Source organism: Macrosteles quadrilineatus, unplaced genomic scaffold (assembly GCF_028750875.1).
Source record: "Macrosteles quadrilineatus isolate MER2022 unplaced genomic scaffold, UCM_ALF_1.0 Scaffold_8__2_contigs__length_117827958, whole genome shotgun sequence".
In the NCBI taxonomy this organism is placed as follows: Eukaryota; Metazoa; Arthropoda; class Insecta; order Hemiptera; family Cicadellidae; genus Macrosteles; species Macrosteles quadrilineatus.
Window position 1 is genome coordinate 5,839,356 of NW_026542601.1, and position 19,843 is coordinate 5,859,198.

Sequence of the window (19,843 nt, forward strand, 5' to 3'; positions counted from 1 at the left end):
TCTTTAAAATGTAATCTTTCTTTAGATCATAAGAACAGAAGCATAGAAAATGATCTAATTGATATGGAGGTAGCCATAAGAAAAACAGATACGCAAATCAGAGATCCAATCAGATTTAGTTTTACACACGAACTAAACAAAACTAAAAAGAATATATCTAACCCAAATACACTAAAAGAAACCAATAAAGACTTACATCTTATCAAATCTATTTCTAAGAAATTAAAAGATGATAATTTCAATGATAACAAAAGCGGATAAAAGTAATGCTGTTGTAATAATCAACAGAAATGATTATGAAACAAAAGTAGACACTTTTTTGAAAGATAACAAATTTAAAGTCCTAACCAAAGATCCAACCATTGAATATTCAAAAACAATTAATAGTAAAATAATGAAATGTAAAAGTCTAACGAAACTAGAACAAAACATGCTAAAATCAAATAACTCAAAAGCCCCAATACTAAGAGGACAACCAAAAACGCACAAAACTAATATACCTATCCGACCTGTAGTAAATTTTCAAAATGCTCCTTCCTATAAACTATCAAAATTTTTGGACAACAAAATAAAAAATAGTATCAATATGGATAATGGGTATAATGTTAAAAATACTTATGATTTCATTGAAAGAATAAAAGATATAGACATTCCAGAGAACTCTTTACTGATCTCATTTGATGTTTGTAACATGTACACAAATATCCCAACAAAGGAAACATTAAATATTCTAAGAAAAGAACTAATTGGGAAAAATATATTAAACAAAAAAGAAATTGAAGATATTATTCAGCTTACACAATTGACACTGAAACAAAACTATTTCAGCTACAATTCCTCTTTCTATTTGCAAGAAGATGGTGTACCAATGGGTTCCCCTCTATCTGGAATAATAGCAGATATATTCATGAAAGAAATGGAAACTACCAAAATAATGAATGATTGTAACCCATTTAAAGATAAAATCCAATACTGGTACAGATATGTAGACGATATAATTTGTTTATTCAAAGGAAATGAAAATGAAGCTAATAATCTACTAAAATATATTAATAGCCTATCTCCAAAAATACAATTTACAGGAGAGGTTCAAAAAGAACAAATAAATTTTCTAGATATTACAATCTCAAAAAATAACAACAGACATACATTTAACATATTTAGAAAACCTACGACCACAGACATCATTATTCCATACTATTCTAATCATCCTTGGAGTCATAAAATCGCTACTTTCCATTCACTTATCCACAGACTTATTAATATTCCCTTGAATAAAGAAAATTTCAAAAAAGAGAAAAATACCATTAAATACTTAGCAGAGAAAAATGGCTACAGGGCAAAAATGATAGACAATATGATAAAGAAGAAATTGAAAAACAAATTACAAAAGCAAAATAAAACAACGGAAAATGAAGAGAAAAAGAAATATATATGTATACCTTATAACAAATATATGACTAAAGCAGTAAGAAATACGTTTAAAAATTCGGATATAAGGGTAAGTTACAGAACTAAGAACAATATTTTCCAATTAATCAATAAAAAAATCAAACACACAGAAGATAATGAAGACGAAAAGTACAACAAATCAGGAATCTATAAGATAAACTGTAGTGACTGTAGCAATTATTATATAGGTCAAACATCTCGAACTTTTAAAACAAGATTCAAGGAACATCTACAAGCATTGAAATCAAAAAATCAGACATCAATGAAGTCGAACTTCGCCGACCATATAATGAACACAGACCACAGTTATAAAAACATGAAAGACAATCTAACTATTTTAGAATTTGAAAAAGAACGTGAGAAACTTAATGTGAAAGAAGAGCTAAATATTTATATACACAACAAAAAGGACCCCAACAACATACTCAACACAATGATTCCAAAATTAAACCAACCTATCTACGATAAAATTGAAAAACTAAGGAAAGAAAGAAAAACATTCATATAGTATAATGAAAAAAATTAATACCAAAATGTATTAAGATTTAGTTAACATATTTTATTATTTTTACATATGATTATATTTTTAATTTTGTTAGTTTAAAGAATGAGGTTATGGTAAAAATGACTTGACAATGGACTTAGTTCCGAAACATGTCGTCATGAAAAATAAAATAATTACTAAAAGGGTACTTTGTTATATATGTTTTAATTTTATTATATTAGTAGCCCTAAAAATGCAAGAAAATAATATATATATATATATATATATATGTGTCCGTCAGCACGATAACTCAAGCAAAAATGATCCGATTTTGATGAAATTTGGCACAAACGTGTAAACCTACGTTTATTCGAACGAGTTCGCGATCCAGCATGATCGGACTATGGTAACGGGTGTTTACGGGGGGGTTTTATGGGGTAAAAATAGGTTTTGCCCATTTTTGACCCAAAAAACTTAAAATTTTGCAATTTATTTCCAAACCATTTTGTAGAGCTTAAAAAAACAAATAATTTAGTATATTGAAGCGTTATTATGCGCCTAACGGTTACGGAGAAAATTCCAAAAAATTGTAAATTTAAAATTCCCATGTTATTCTTATGGAGAATAAGTAAACTGTTGTAGTTTGCTTGTTTATGAACATATTTTGATCAAATTTGGAAAATGTTTTTATTTCTTACTAACTATTAACATTTTACAAAAAAAAAAAACAATTTTACCCTCCTTGATGCAGCAAACCTAAGTACTTGTTAAACTAATTCTATTTAAATCGGGAATAAATGTTATATTTTTAAGTAGACATTTCAGTGTAAATCCAATCAGTCAAATGGAAATTCGCTTAGTCTGCAGGTTTGCTGCGGCGGGGGTATTTAAATAACTTCTTGATCAGCATTGTACGTGTTATTAAATTTACGGAAAGTAAATAAAGATACGTCTTATAACACTTAAAACATATATTTACGCTTATACTGTTACTCACAAGACGGTAAATATACAAAAGATGGTAAGTGGTGATCGATTTCGATTGGACACTCCAATCATCATCAGACCCAATAGGCGTATTCTTTGTTGAAGTAGATATCTGCAATATTCATGGAAATCTTGATTCTTGTATCCCTATATTTTGATGCTAACTTTGCTTGACTAGCTTCACTAAATAACTTCTTGATCAGCATTGTACGTGTTATTAAATTAGATTCGCCAAATTGGGTCTGATGATGATTGGAGTGTCCAATCGAAATCGATCACTACTTACCATCTTTTGTATATTTACCGTCTTGTGAGTAACAGTATAAGCGTAAATCTATGTTTTAAGTGTTATAAGATGTATCTTTATTTACTTTCCGTAAGTTTTTAACAAACAATAGCTTAGTTGGATACAAATACTAGACTTGAGCTGCCCAAGGCCTGCACAAATCGAGGGCAAACAGTTAAAAATGTAGTGGCAGAGACCATCGAGACAAAACAAATAATCTCTAACAACAGTTTACCACTGACCCTAGTGTAAGTTAGCTGTTGTTGTTTGTATAACCATTGATATCAGAATAAATTAAAATGTATTCATAGTATGACAGTGACTTGGTCATTACAGGAAACGTATCGGTGAGGTTTAATTAACACTCAGAAATATATGAATACAATCTTACAGTTTAACCTTCTAAAATAATAAATACATAAAACCATATTTGAAGATTTAAGGGTATTAAAATGGTACTACAGTCGTTTAATTTGGACGGTTATTTAAAAATTATGGACGGAGAGTATTTCTGTCAATGGAAAAAACATACAACAGATACACAGCTTTACTCTTTCTCTTATTAAATAATTGAATTGCATTTATAATATTCGTATTGTTAATTTTGTTTACTTTTATATTCGACTAGAGACAAACAACGTTATTTAGGTTTGTTGTATCATTACTAAGATTTCAATATAAAACTATTTTATATCTTACAATAGTTTATGGTGAATAATTAAGAGGTATTTCTGTAAACATTTTAAGGTAAGGTGAGTTTAGAATGGCGTGGGATGATTTAGGTATGTAAATTTGCTAACCCTTTTTTGGGATGTGATAATAAAAATCACAATAGCAGAGCACGATTCTACAATTGTTTTCATTAATTGTGGAAAGTCGTCAAAATTGAATAGTGCAAGTAATCTTGTTATTCTCGTAAAATATGGTTAGTTTTTGTGCGTTTCATGTTGGTGACACTTGAGTGCACTGGTGTAGTATAACGATTTCTCATTATTTACAGTGTGGTTTCCCAATTTGAGGGAGGAAACCCCATAAATAATATAAAATAAAATGGTACAAACCAAAACAATAATACCGGTATACGAGATACACCGGACTGAAGAGACATTACAATAAGTCGATCCATTACGACAATAATTTGTATAACAGAGTATGTTTAACCAATCTTATTATTAAATACTAATATCTATATAACCATGTGGGTATCCGAGTTGTCCTACGATCGCTTGTACTCGCATTTAAAGCGAGATCTATTTTGATTTTGGACCCAATGATGTTTATTGGGCTACGATTTATGATGCTTCTGATCAATAGGTCAACAATATATATTAAGAGCAATTGGGTTTGAACGGTTAAAGAAAAATGTTTCGCACAGGAAATCACAAAATACCAGTAGATGACGTGTGCACTGCTACGGCACTGGGATCACAAAGTAGATCAGGAAAACAGCGTAGAGAAAAGTAGTTTTACCGAGTCGCACAATATTTTTCTAGAATTACTCCAGATATTTCTCACAATTACAACGCTACCTCTCTCATTTTCTCCCGCAAGTCGGGTTGGTCCATTTGCAGTTATTTATTCAGTAGAGCTGTATTTGTACTCTCGTCCGCACACAACACACACAGTTCTTGCAGTATTTCATGTTATATGTCCCTGTGGATGAACAATATTTACTGGACAAGATCCTACTTTGTCGTTTACCTTACAATCGTGCAATATATTTTTTAACATGCTTCATAGAGAAAAAGGTCCAATGTGAGAGGTATAGAAATTTAATAATATGATGATAAAACGAATTGCAGGTAGAAAATCAATTTTTTAATTCCTAGTATAATTGTGTTCAACGTTTTACTATTATGCGTACATTATCGGTTAAATACCCAACTAGAATGATAAGTGGTTTGTTTTGAAACACACCAAAATCTGTAGAATTAAATACATAAATGTTCAAGGTTAGAGAAACGCTTAAGTAAAGGTGTTAATGATATTTACTTGTAGTTACATTACGATCCAATGAGACGTACTGAAAATACTGGGTTTGTTTACTATAAAGTTATTCAATGAGATTTACCGGCTTGGACATTTTACGTGTCCTATGCTAAATCAACAATAATAGAACAACTTTATAGAACAATAATAGAAACTTTCTTCGGTGTATTTTAATTTACAAATTTATCTTCAAATCTAGCAGATGCATTCTAAAGTTAATTAATTGTGAAATGCATGTACTAAATCGTACATGTAGTAATTGTTTTGTCAACTGGTTTTTATCATAAATAAATACTTTGAATAGAATTGAATTGTGATCTCATAAACATCAATTAAGCTTTCATGCATAAATACAATTTGTGAGGTTTCAAATACATTACAATTATTTTGACTGAGAAGAAAAGATCATACAACTTTTATAAAACTATAAAACAACTATAAAATTTAACTGCTCATTGTGTAAAGTAAAAGTATAAAACAAGTTGGGTGAGGAAGTCTCACTGGTACATTTTATGAAGCAAAGGTTGCATAGATAATGGACTAAACTGCACTGCTGCACAATGCTGCATACTGCATAGTGTTGGTAAAGTCACGTTCTTCATTCTATATATTTCAACAGCATTGCCAACATAAAATGGAAAAACAATCTTACATTGATTGGTTTATGGTGAAAGAAGCTAAATAACAATGAAATGATAACGAAAAAAAATAATTGTAACGACAAAGAATAAAGCAAGTAAATTATTAGTGATATAACCACAGAAAACTGAATGTACATAAAATTAACCATTGAAAAAACAATACCAATATAATAACAAAATAACAACAACAAAGCAATGTTTCCTCAACCTAGAAAAACCTTGTTTGTTTCTTGATATTTTATAAGGCCTTTTAACGATGACCTCCCAAGAATCATATGTTAGTTTAGTGCTACTGTAAAATTTTTGTTATTTGTAAATTCGAGATTTTATATTCTAATTTATTTTGTTATTGTGTGTTTATTTTATTTCCTAAACAATATTCAGTATAATTGTAAAATTAACGTAGAAAGTATTCTCCGCAAATATAATTTCCCTGTTTGAGAAAATGCCCTTCAGCATAGTTACAAGATGTTTTTTTGTCTGTGTTAACATACAAGCATTAATTAACTAAGAAATTAAAAGCACACAACTATCGTAGAAGAACTGAAGGTTCTAGTGTACTTTTACTACTTCAGCGCGCAGCCAGAACGAGACGAAACTTGAGAAGACTCTACAATTAACAATCAGACATAAAATAAGAGTTCGCTGCCCCGGACAACACTTACCGATCCTATACCTTACACAGTAAACTTTAAACGTGATGTGTACTCGTACAAGTCCTTATTACCTGGGAAAACTAGTGTGCAAAGTAAATTTGTTGATAGGGTAGTTGATTTAAAAATGAGATCTCTAAGCTTGTAAAAACCACATACTTTGTATAACTGTACTTAATAAGATCGCTCTACCCCCTAAGCGTCCAAAACTAATAATAAATTAATCATAATTGAAAAGAAGGTAAAAATAACATAGGCAATAATTGTTCAAAGATTTACTCCATTATGATAAAGTACTTATTACATAATTAATTAAGTATAACAGGGGCTTAAATTGATTTCAAACTGTTAAAAGAATAGTACGAATGATTTATTTTTTGAAGTTTCAAATTTTAGAATAACACAAAACCCAATGAAACAGGTAAACTAATATAAAATATAAAAAAATCTAGAATTCAAAAACGTATGAAAAAAAAAATAAAAAAAAAAAACTTACCGTTCGTAAGAATGAGACATCATCCTGCTCCGATCCTCCTTCGCTGTCCGCCATGGTTCCTCACAATAAACAAATAAATCCACAAAACTATCACTCCGGCCTAGCCGCACATCATGGACTCCTCGAGATATCGTAAGTCGACGGAGATGCGACGTCGGACGCCGCTACTCCAAGACTGACTAGGAAGCGTCGCGTCGCCGCCGCGGGTAGCGCTAGTGTCGCGACGGTGATTATGTAACGGTGGGCACATGGGTTAGGTATGTGAAACCATAGACATAGGCAATGTGTTGGGGTATGAGTTATCAAAATGTTGAAGGTTGTTATGTATTGTGGAAAGAACAGCTGATTTTATACAGTAAAGTATCTTTTACAGTAACACTCTTAACATTAAACAGAACTAGTTGGTATCGTCCCCAACGAGCTTCACTTCGTTTTAATTCATAAGTATTAATAAAACTATTTATTGGTTAAGATAAACTGAAACAAACAAAATATAATACAGTAATACAAACAAAATAATCACACCTGATTTTAATAAGGTAAACAATTGAAGAGAATAACAAACAAATAATTATAGCTGAGGTATTTTTAACATTAGGTATATGGAAAGTTCACTTTAGAAAGGAATTAAGACCTTAAAGGATAATTTATAAGATAATGGATAGTTTTGCGCAGGGTTTCTCGTCAAGTAAATGGTTTATGAGGGTGTGTGACGCGTAGTTCATGAGTACTTTGGGATTTATATGTGGATTGCAAAAAAATGTAATAGTGCTTAACCTTGTTGGTAAACCTTATACATTTTTAATGCTATTGAATATCATGGAACCAACTTGTTTGGTCAAATCAGTTGACAAAATTATTTAATTCCTTTTGTGAAAGCCTATAAGGTTAACATGGGACACTCCAGAGCCACTGGGGCGGAGCCTGAAAGGAGTTTTGAGATAACATTCCTATATGTTAATCGAGAATGTGAGCTATCATCACCCCAAATTTCAGCCCAATCCGACCAGTAATTTTCGCGCTTACTTGTCACAAACATCCATCCAATCTTTATAATATTAGTAGGGTAAAGTTTGTATCAATTTAATGGAGGAATGTTTACCTGCTAACGCCTCTAAATCGTGTTCTTCATCCTAGGAATATTAATCGATTCTATAACAGCATCAAAACATGTTATTTAAATACGTCAGACCATTTATTTAAATCCTTCTGGTAGACCGATGCAACTGTTTATTGTACCTATAATAACACCATGGAAAACCCAGTTTCTTCAAACGATAGAACATATTTGTTGTAGTGTATTTCATATAAACTACGGACATTCCATTTGTAACGGGTAATAAAGTGATATTAAGAATGACACATACCTTAGACGGCACTGTGTACTTAGGCACATAGTTTAGTGTGATCGTGTGCGGTTCACAGTTTAGTATACAGAGTAAGCGGATTGTAGTCAGCCCAGAGATGATTTACTAATCTAATAACGTGACCTAGCTACAGAGAGGGGGGTACAGTGGGAGGAGGGGGGTACCGTAGGGGGGTTAATCCTATCGGGGACGTTTGTTTACATTTACACTCAGCCCTCATCTCTGCATTACACGGTTGCGCGCTCTGCCGTTCTCTCTGTGTACTTGTATTACAAAGTATGCCTCAATAAGAGGAGCTTGTAATGTACAGTGTGTAATAGTCTGCTCAAGGTATTTATTTACATGACGTTGAGACACACGCAATGAGAAACAAAAATAACGTTGAGACACACGCAATGAAAAAAAAAATGACGTTGAGACACACGCAATGAAAAACAAAAGTGACGTTGAGACACACGCAATGAAAAACAAAAATGACGTTGAGACACACGCAATGAAAAACAAAAATTACACTTTCTATTTTGTTGTGATAGATATAGTGGTAGAGAGGATGCAGTGCTCGCCTAGTGTTTAGGAAATGCCTGTTTGACACTGAAAACACCCAGTAACTTCAGCAAGTAAAAGTTTAAACTGGACCCAGTCGTCATTGATCTTTCAACAAATGGTTCTGGCTAAAGAACCAGGTTTGTTATTATGAAGAAGGTAAAGAACCATAACGAATCATAATATATAACATAAAAGAACCAGGCAAAGAACCGTTATTATATCTTGACAATATTAGTCAAGATATAATCATATCCATTCAAAACCCATCATTTACCCATCTTCAACCTGAAACCCATCCTTCTGGCTCTACGGCTTCGTACACACAAGATGACTCAAGATTTGCTACATCTCATCCAAGGGTATTAAATCGACGACGCAGTGTGTTTATATAATAGCATGACGCTGTTAGTTGCGTTATTGTCTTTAATTCATATTTGTGTCCTTGTTTCAAAGTGATACTGATAATAACCAGGACAATAAAGACCAACGTTTCCAAAATGTTTTTGTATTTTGTATACCTAAGAGGAGACTTTCTATGTACAATTTGTAAGCCAACCTTCATCTAGACTAGTCCCATAAATTATACAAAACGCCCTTGGTAATGCGCGGTTTTAACTTTGACTCATTCCCTGCGTTTGCCAAAATATCAGCTAGACACTTAAAATATCATCAATGACCTGTTCCAATTGAGTGTAGGATTCGGTTCCGTACAATTTAACCGCGAGTTGATTTAGCATCTCACTTTGTACTGCAAGTTAAATATCCGCTGTAACTTAATGACTCGTACAAGTGCCCAGTACTTCATTTTTGCCACGAACCAAAGTGTACGGTAAATAAACAAACAAATCAAAACCTAAAACACCATTTGGAAGAAGTGTTATGGTACTGAATAGCGTGCAAGTGTAAGTTTAAATTAACAACCAATTTCTCTAAAATAGTTTGTATTGAAAATGAATACTCAAAACACATCAAGTTAGTAATTTCTGGGAGGAGGGATGTTAAACTAAAAATGGAAATTGTTTTTATTTCGTCAATCGACATTGTTGGTGTTCATCCAAAGTTGGACTAGGCAAACAGGCATCAATTTAAATGTAAGGCTATTTTTGAAATCCCACTTAATCAGGAGTTATTAGGTAAAGCTATTTTGATTTTCTTACACTTTCTTAAAGGTTAATGACTTTCTTACAGTGTATACTGACTTTTCTACAGTGTATACTGACTTTTCCTACAGAGTATACTGACTTTCTTACTGTGTATACTGACTTTCTTACAGTGTTTACTGACTTTCTTAAAGATTAATGCCTGTCTTACAGTGTATAGTGACTTCCCTGCAGTGAATACTGACTTTCCTACAGTGTATACTGACTTGCTTACAGTGTATAATGACTTTCTTAAAGATTAATGAGTTTATTAAAGTGTATACTGATTTTCTAACAGTGTATACTGACTTTCTGACAGTGTATACTGACTTTCCTACAGTGTATACTGACTTTCTTACGGTGTATACTGACTTTCTTACAGTGTATACAGACTTTTTTTACTGCGTATACTGACTTTCTTTATGTGTATACTGACTTTCTTACAGTGTACACTAACTTTCTTACAGTGTATACTGACTTTCTTACAGTGTATACTGACTTTCTTATATGAGCTTGGAATTAAATTTTTCTTTAAGCCAAGCGTAATGTATACCGATGAAATTTCATGGACTATTTATGAAAAAGACGATGGACCATATTTCCCCCTTGGATGAATTAGTGAGCGTGAAGAATAGTGCAGCCTGGCGAAATATATAGTTAAACACAATCACACGGCCTTCAAGTGTCTTCTATCCAAAAATTTACCGATTTTCCTAATAGGGATTAAGCTTAAATTATTTTTGCACAGTTTATTAATTTACAAAGTTAATTTATTATTAGTTTTACACTCATAATTAGTTTCTCCTAATGTATTCAAAGAATAATGTCTTTGTAAATAGTTTATCCTAGAATTGTAATTTAATACCATTCAGTTTACCTTATTTTATTCCACATTTTTGGCTATATTTTTTAAGGAATATTCACCTAGCGATAAGTTTTTCCTGGGATGCTGGATCCACGGTACGGAGCAAGAGACCAGCTCTGTGGTCCAGACTAGAAGCTGTCCCAAAATAACCGCAGATCCCCGGGGAGCGACAATCGCTTTACAACAATCACCACATTCCGCGGAGATGTCTCACATTGTGTCTCACATTTAAAATTATTATTCGCAAAATTCCGTTACGTAAATTAGTTAGACATCTGGGAAAAGTTGTTTTATAACATTGAAATCTGTGAATGTAAACACGTTTATAACGTACAAAACAACAAGTGTTTGGAAGGATAATTATTCTTATTTTTACCCACTTTTATTGTTTTGTTACGGTAAAAGTTAATAAAAATTATTTTCCAAAATACTTAACGCCTAAATATAATCTCATTCTTAAAAGTCGATTGATAACAGAGCCCGTGGAAAGATTTAATTTAAAATAAAATCTTAGGGTGGATATTATTGATTGTATTTGTCAAAATAATTGTGTGCAAACAGTTTCCTTAAATCTCGTATATGAATTTTAAGGATGGTGTTTTTGGCCTGTGGGGACATAAAAAAAGTTTATCGGTCGTGGGTCAAGGTCTCACCATGAAAACTAAGGCAACAGCTTACTCCCTATGTGGGAAATTCTTTATAAGACAACTTTTGATTGGAAAAGCAAGTATAAATTACAAACGTGTGCGATAATGTGCTACGGTCAGGTCCGCCTGAAATAACAGGCTTGTGTCGAGACATACGTGCCTGGAGTGAACATTGCAGCTTTTATCTTACAGGCGTTTGGAATTAAATCTTTCTCTCTAACCTATGCGCCATTTATACTATAACCTAATACTATAATACTTTACTACTACAAAAAATATGGAACATTAAATAAATCTACAAATTAATTTATTTTCAATAATCATTGACTATACACAGAATAGACTTCCCATGTGACAATATTCTGTGAAAGTGATAAATCAATCATACTCTGGTGAGATGGTCCTGAACTTCATCTATTTTCTCGGCTTCAAAATTGTATTTAATTTTATTGATTGTAGTCATCATTTACAGAGATAATTGTACAAAAACAATATACACGAACTTTGGAAAATACAAACATAGATAAGGCAAAGACCCAATTATTCTATATCAGTACTGTCTGCACAATTTACACATAAGATGTATCTATTCAAGGAGATGCTTGCTAGTTTTGCGAAGTAAATTGATTGGATCAGTAACAACTGATTGTAATATATTTGCATTCATGTTTTGAACAACGTTGGTTGGACCGTTAACCACGTATTACACAGACAAGAAGTTTGGGAAGGTTTATTTTTGTTTAACAACGTTGTCGATGCGTGATGGGAGTATACGACGGTCACCGTAGTAGAGACGTGAGGTGACTGGTCTAAATCGAACACCATTGTAACATACAGGGTGATTGATATAAGTGTGCCAGCAGTTTTATTCGCAAACTATAAGAGATATCAAAAAAAGTTAAATGATAAGTGCCTTGGATTTTTTATTTAAAAAATTGTAGTCAAGTCAAAAAACTTATTTCAGCCGCCATTTTTCCAATATGGCCGCCAACTTTGATTTTTCTTATGGAACACCCTGTATTTTATTATGTATTCTGGTAGAAAATGTGATTTTAAGACGATTTTATTCTTGTGATTTTTTCCATAAGCCTAAGCGTTTCAAAGATAATAATGGTTAAAGTTTTGAAATTTTTGCATGAGAAATAGTTTCGATACAGGCCTAAGCAAGCATGCCAGCTGTTTTATTCGAAAACCATTCAAAATTTCACAACTTAAACCATTATTATCTTTGAAACGGTTAGGTTTATGAAAAAAATCACAAGAATAAAATCGTCTTAAAATTACATTTTCTACCAGAATACATCATAAAATACAGGGTGTTCCATAAGAAAAATCAAAGTTGGCGGCCATATTGGAAAAATGGCGGCTAAAATAATTTTTTCGACTTTACTACAATTTTTTAAATAAAAAGTCCAAGGCACTTACCATTTAACTTTTTTTGATATCTCTTATGGTTTTCGAATAAAACGGCTGGCACACTTATATCAATCACCCTGTATGTTTTACTTATTGTGTTACAATACTGATTGTTTTATATATGGCCGTTCTGTGAAAGTTTACAGTATAAGTGTTAATCCCTAATACTAGAACAGAAACTGTATGAATCGTAAACATTAGTTGACATTACGGTACTTATGGAAATGTGTAAGCTGTTAATGTTATTAGTATAGGATTCTCACCAGTTACGTCATTTGTTTATGTTTATGATCCATACAGCTTTCTGTTCTAATATTCGTGAGTGCTATTAAACCAAATCGAGATGGAAGACGTATTTTATTGAATAAAGTGATTGGTAGAGTTGTTATATAATGTATAGGCCTATGTGATATTTATGTTGGATCAAAATCGATCACAATTGTAATATTTTGATCTTATGAAGGTGTAAACTGCGGGTGCCAAAGTATAGAATCCAGTCGGAGAAAAATCTTATTGTGTATAAAATCTTTCTTAAAACAAGGCAAATTAAAATAGCTATTTAGACGATGATAATCAGAATTGGACTACAGAATATCAAACATAATGTGGCTACGTCTTAGTATAAATTGTATGCTATATAAGTAAGTTACTTTAACCACAATTCAATGTTGTTGGTTCAAGTATTGTGTGGGGACAAAAGATATTGTGGAAGAGAAGAGTTATTGAAGGAATGTAATATTGAGAATTTCCTGAGAAAGGCGCCACAACAGTTGTATTCACTTGGTCGGTAAACAAGAAAAATATCGTGAGAGGTTTTATTAGTTTCTTAGTGTTATGTTATTTTTATTTTACATATTTCTTTTCTTTTTCTTTTATTTTTTTTTGAGTGGGAAAAAGGGGAATCGAATGTTAAAAATAAAACTGCCTCGTTGTATTACTATGTAATATTCTCAGATGGTTTGCTGCGTTATTTTTTCAGTATTTAATATTTATAAATTATAATTCTTAAAACAAGTTTTTTTTATTAAGAAGAGTAACCAACTTGAAGCTTCTACTGTATTTGATTATTTCCAATTTTCTCTATTCTGCAAAAGGAAACAAGACATTTTGAAACTAATGAAGAAAACTTTATAAAACACATTTTCTTTTTTTTTGAACACATAGTCGTGTAACACTTCGTTTTTGTGTAACTTTTTTGCTCAAAATGGTCTTGTAGTTTATATTAAATGGTTCGATTTGTGAGTATGACAGTTATGGTAAAGAGTCATCACCGTCGAGAGAAATTAAATGGTAATGTATGCAAAAAAAAAACCTTTGTTAGTTTAAAACTCGTCAGCAACAAGTCTTAAACATAGTTACGGTAAGTCTAACGAACCCAATACTCTATTTTACCTCAAATGTTTTATTTATACAAACATAAACAAGAATTTCCGCAAAGAAACTTGCGTGAAACATGCAATTGTTCTGTCAGTCTAAGATTGAACCAACTTCATCACCTTTTAGATTGTAAGAAAACACTGAGAAGAAATAAAAATACCCCCGGCACAGCAATCCTGGTGACTAAGCGATTTTCCATTGGCCCGATTGGATTTACATTAAAATGTTTCCTTAAAAATATCACATCTATTCCCTATTTAAATATAATTAGTTTAACACATACTTAGGTTTGCTGCAACATCGAGGGTAAGTGTTTTTTTTTTTTTTTTTGTAAAATATTAATAGTTTAGAAATAAATAAATGCATTTTCCAAATGTTCATAAACAAGCAAACTACAACATTTTACTTAGTTCCGAACCATCAAAAGACACTATAGTTTTGACGCGGCATCCTTCTTTCTCTTATTACCCCTCGACTACTCACATAAAGTAACTTACTAGGTTAGTGGTTAGTTATCTTAGACGGGAGCACAGCCGATGCATATTAACCCAATAATGGTTTTAGGGTTGTGTTATTTTGAATGGCCTTAGTACTAAGACCAACTGATTCCTTAACAAGGTCCATCCTAAAAGCTCTACCTATGGAAAACTCGGTAAAATTATAAATGGTCGAGTCGTGTTAGCTGTCTTGGTCTTATAACGATAGTTTTGTAGGGTAAAGAGACATTGCATTAATCGAATGAACATAAAACCTTACATTTCAAGTACATTTGTTTTTCCAAAGGTGATTTCACCTCACTTGTACAAACAAAGTCGTAAATCTTCTGTCTTCTTGGAATAAAGATTGCTTTACTTGAAAAGAAAGTAAACTAAAGTTGATCATATAAGTAACTGACTGTTTTACCCGCGCTTCGAAACGAGGTAAGGGATAGGAAGCATTATTAGGCTCTTTAAGCAATTCCCATTAAAAATGGAGATGGGGACGCCACTTAGGTGCGTATTTTAGTTCAAATATCAGTCACGGATTGGTGTAGAATGGAGTGAGATGCTTTGTGTAGCTTGTTAGTGTAATCAGCTGTTAATGTGTTGTGTGGCTTAATAGATCAGCTGTTTCATTAGCCGAGACCTTTTATTAAAATCCCAATGATCACAGCTGGGTTTAGTTTTGAATAATAAAAAAGCTACACACTTTTCTCAGGATCGAACTAGCGATTACCAGATTAGCTTTATAACCACATTAATTAAGCATAATCCAAAAATTTTAAACTAATAGTTGTTAGTATATTTGACAACATTTTGCAAATGTTTTTTATTTTATTTTTTACCATAAATACCAATCGATATTTTACCTCCAAAAATTACAATTACAAATCTTTGACATCCTCTGATGAAGATTTAGTGGATCTTAAGAAGTACATCTAGTTTTCCGGGTCTAAAATCTATTTATCTATATACAACTTTTCACTGGTTTCAGTAACCATCAGGAACAACCACTGAGGTAAAGACCCCCTCTTTATAATACAAGACAGAAAAATACACACCTATAACCGACGAAACTAAATTTTTGTATGCCAAGCGTTTAAACTAATTATTTCCCAAACCTACTTTCAGAGAAAAGATTGTCTGCACTTGCTAACTTCAGTTGTATCGTAAAAGTGTCGGGGAAACGTTTGGATTTGTTTACTCTAACAATACTCCATAAATACTGAGTTCACACCTCTCAAGCATCCGTGATGTTTCCTAACCTAATGGACAACAGATGAAGAAGCATTGGGAAAGATTGTAACAGCTGATAGTCAGAACAGATAGACATTAGGCAGGTATACACGGCTTGGTGGTTGTCCGTGGCCTGGGCTGATAGTGTATATGGTGTATACAACTGCTATTGTGAAAAAATTGTTGTTCTTACATCATTACCATTACCAATTGAGATGGGGACGCCATCCAGGGGAGTATTTTAACCCAAATATGGGCGAGGGATGAGTGTAGAATGAAGTATGATGATGTGTGGCTTTCTGAACTAAGATCAGCTGTTTCATTAGCTAGGATAATTTATCCAAGGAACAGCAGGGTCCACTTACGAGGCTTCAAAAAGCTACTGATTTTTTTAAGGATCGAAGTGATGACCTTTCGATTGTTAAGGCGAGCCCTTTACCTTTCAGCTACCCAGCAAGTCATGTTAACGGCAAATTTCGTGACTTAAATTGTCTCATACAACATAAAAGGTTTATATATTTAAATTAGGATCTATATGATGGTGTTCGAATCGTCAGAATTTACTAAGGCTTATTTTACTTGTGTTGCTGGCTGAATTCTTCGTTGTAAATCAGATGCAGATTTTTCATGTTGCATAAAATTGAGCAAGTAATACATTTTTCACCACACTATGATGTTTTTGGCTGTATTACATACGTTAATTGGTGGCTGAAAGCTACGTTTTGCTGGCCATGCCAGCTGCCATCGTAATTTGGGGACCGAGCAGGTTTTTACAGGACGGGGCCGCAAAATCATCTGTCCGCTTACTTACTTAAAACATGAATGCATTTTAAATACACAATCAAAATCCATAGCATTGCAATAGAATTGTGTTATTGTCACCTTTTCCTAGCAACTATTTATTTTTATTTTTGCTGATTCTTCAAATTTTTTCTTCACATAACCTTAAAGTTGTAGTTGTGTTGACTATCAGTGTGCATTATTATAGTGGTGAATAGTGGTAATAGGGTATAGTGTGGTAAAAAATAGCGTTCGTACCACGGACCGAAATGGTTTTGCAGCTCTCGATCGATTTAAGTTCTCGACTTCGTCTCGAACTTAAAAACTATCTCGAGCCGGCAAAACCTCATTTTCGGCCCTAGGTACGAAATATACTATGGAATATTTAGATCTGCTTTCTGATTTCATTATTATATGGGTATGTCCTTGGGATACTAGCATAGATAAAGCAATACAATTATATAACTTCATCCATAGTACTAGCTTAAACCTTGCCGACCACCAAATGGTTTTCAATATGATATACGTTATTGCCAAAACATGGTGGTTCCAAAGACGCATTAGACTGTAGCTTTATCCTATCTAGAAAACAAAAATGATTTATCCCTCAGTCTAGTTCCTGTATTGGATGATTTCCCTTCACTAAAAACCTTGTGATAGTTTGAATCCAAAGATAAATATGCAGGACAAAACCAGGAGCAGTGGTTGAGTTGTGGTTTAAGGCTAAAGTGGTAATATTGATATGGAGTGGAGGAGGGGCGGGACAACGTTATGGTGGCGTGATTGTAAGGAGTTTGTTAGAGTCTTGGAGACATTAACTTCAGAAACTAACGCGTATCCAAGTTAGCATGACAAACACAAAAATATGTAAGTTAATTTGAAAGTAATTACAAATATTTTCCAGGTATATTCGTTGCTTAATTACACCCTTTCATTTCATCTACCCAATGGGTTGAAAGTGGTTCAAAAATAAATACTTCCAACATCATAATTTTAGAACCAACACATCATAGATATCTTTCCGAAACAGGGAAAAAACTAAATTAATTATGCGAAGCATAAACTATCCGCAATCTTACAACGTATCACAGTGAAATTATCAAGACCAACCAGCTTCCCCGGAGAGAGGACAAAGTGTTTGGTAATTACAATTAATTGAAAGTTCGGCTATCTGTCATCTTCGTAGGAAGTAATCTGTGAGTTGGCCAATAGAAGGGCATCCACAACTAGAATTAGGAGGCTCTACGGGTCAGAATACTGGAGTAGTGAGTGAGGCAACGTAGGAAGTACCTAGTGTACAGAACTGTGAAGTCGTTAGGTCGCCAGCGTGTGAACCAGACTACAGCCACTACAGCGTACTTCATACCTCATACCTCATACCTCATACCTCATTCCTCATACCTCATACGTCATACCTAGCGTACAGAACTGTGAAGTTGTTAGGTCGCCAGCGTGTGAACCAGACTACAGCCACTACAGCGTACCTCATACCTCATACCTCATACCTCATACCTCATACCTCATACGTCATAACTAGTGTACAGAACTGTGAAGTTGTTAGGTCGCCAGCGTGTGAACCAGACTACAGCCACTACAGCGTACCTCATACCTCATACCTCATACCTCATTCCTCATACCTCATACGTCATACCTAGCGTACAGAACTGTGAAGTCGTTAGGTCGCCAGCGTGTGAACCAGACTACAGCCACTACAGCGTACCTCATACCTCATACCTCATACCTCATACCTCATACCTCATACGTCATAACTAGTGTACAGAACTGTGAAGTCGTTAGGTCGCCAGCGTGTGAACCAGACTACAGCCACTACAGTGTACCTCATACCTCATACCTCATACCTCATACTTCATACCTCATATACTTCATACCTCATACTCCATACCTCATACCTCATATCTCATACCTCATACCTCATACCTCATACCTCATACCTCATACGTCATACGTCATAACTAGTGTACAGAACTGTGAAGTCGTTAGGTCGCCAGCGTGTGAACCAGACTACAGCCACTACAGCATACCTCATACCTCATACCTCATACCTCATACCTCATACCTCATACGTCATAACTAGTGTACAGAACTGTGAAGTCGTTAGGTCGCCAGCGTGTGAACCAGACTACAGCCACTACAGCATACCTCATACCTCATACCTCATACCTCATACCTCATACCTCATACGTCATACCTAGCGTACAGAACTGTGAAGTCGTTAGGTCGCCAGCGTGTGAACCAGACTACAGCCACTACAGCATACCTCATACTCCATACCTCATACCTCATACCTCATACCTCATACGTCATAACTAGTGTACAGAACTGTGAAGTCGTTAGGTCGCCAGCGTGTGAACCAGACTACAGCCACTACAGTGTACCTCATACCTCATACCTCATACCTCATACTTCATACCTCATATACTTCATACCTCATATACTTCATACCTCATACTCCATACCTCATACCTCATATCTCATACCTCATACCTCATACCCCATACCCCATACCTCATACCTCATACCTCATACCTCATACCTCATACCTCATACCTCATACCTCATACTTCATACCTCATACCTCATACCTCATACTTCATACCTCATACCTCATACCTCATACTTCATACCTCATACCTCATACTTCATACCTCATACTTCATACCTCATACCTCATACCTCATACTTCATACCTCATACCTCATACTTCATACCTCATACCTCATACCTCATACCTCATACCTCATACCTCATACCTCATACCTCATACCTCATACCTCATACCTCATACCTCATACCTCATACCTCATACCTCATACCTCATACCTCATACCTCATACCTCATACTTCATACCTCATACCTCATACCTCATACTTCATACCTCATACCTCATACCTCATACCTCATACTTCATACCCCATACCTCATACCTCATACCTCATACCTCATACTCCATACCTCATACCCCATACCCCATACCTCATACC

The 19,843-nt window shown here is 33.8% G+C and overlaps 1 protein-coding gene across 1 annotated transcript in view; it reads right to left on the reverse strand.

Annotated features, from left to right (window-relative positions):
* Positions 1 to 7,156, reverse strand: part of LOC129001661 (ryanodine receptor) — a 168,616-nt gene extending 161,460 nt beyond the window's left edge. The window contains exon 1 of the mRNA XM_054429037.1: positions 6,989 to 7,156. Within this exon, the coding sequence (XP_054285012.1) occupies positions 6,989 to 7,042 (54 nt within the window). The 5' untranslated portion in view covers positions 7,043 to 7,156. The remainder of the gene's footprint in view (positions 1 to 6,988) is intronic.
* Between the last annotated feature and the right edge of the window lie 12,687 nt (positions 7,157 to 19,843).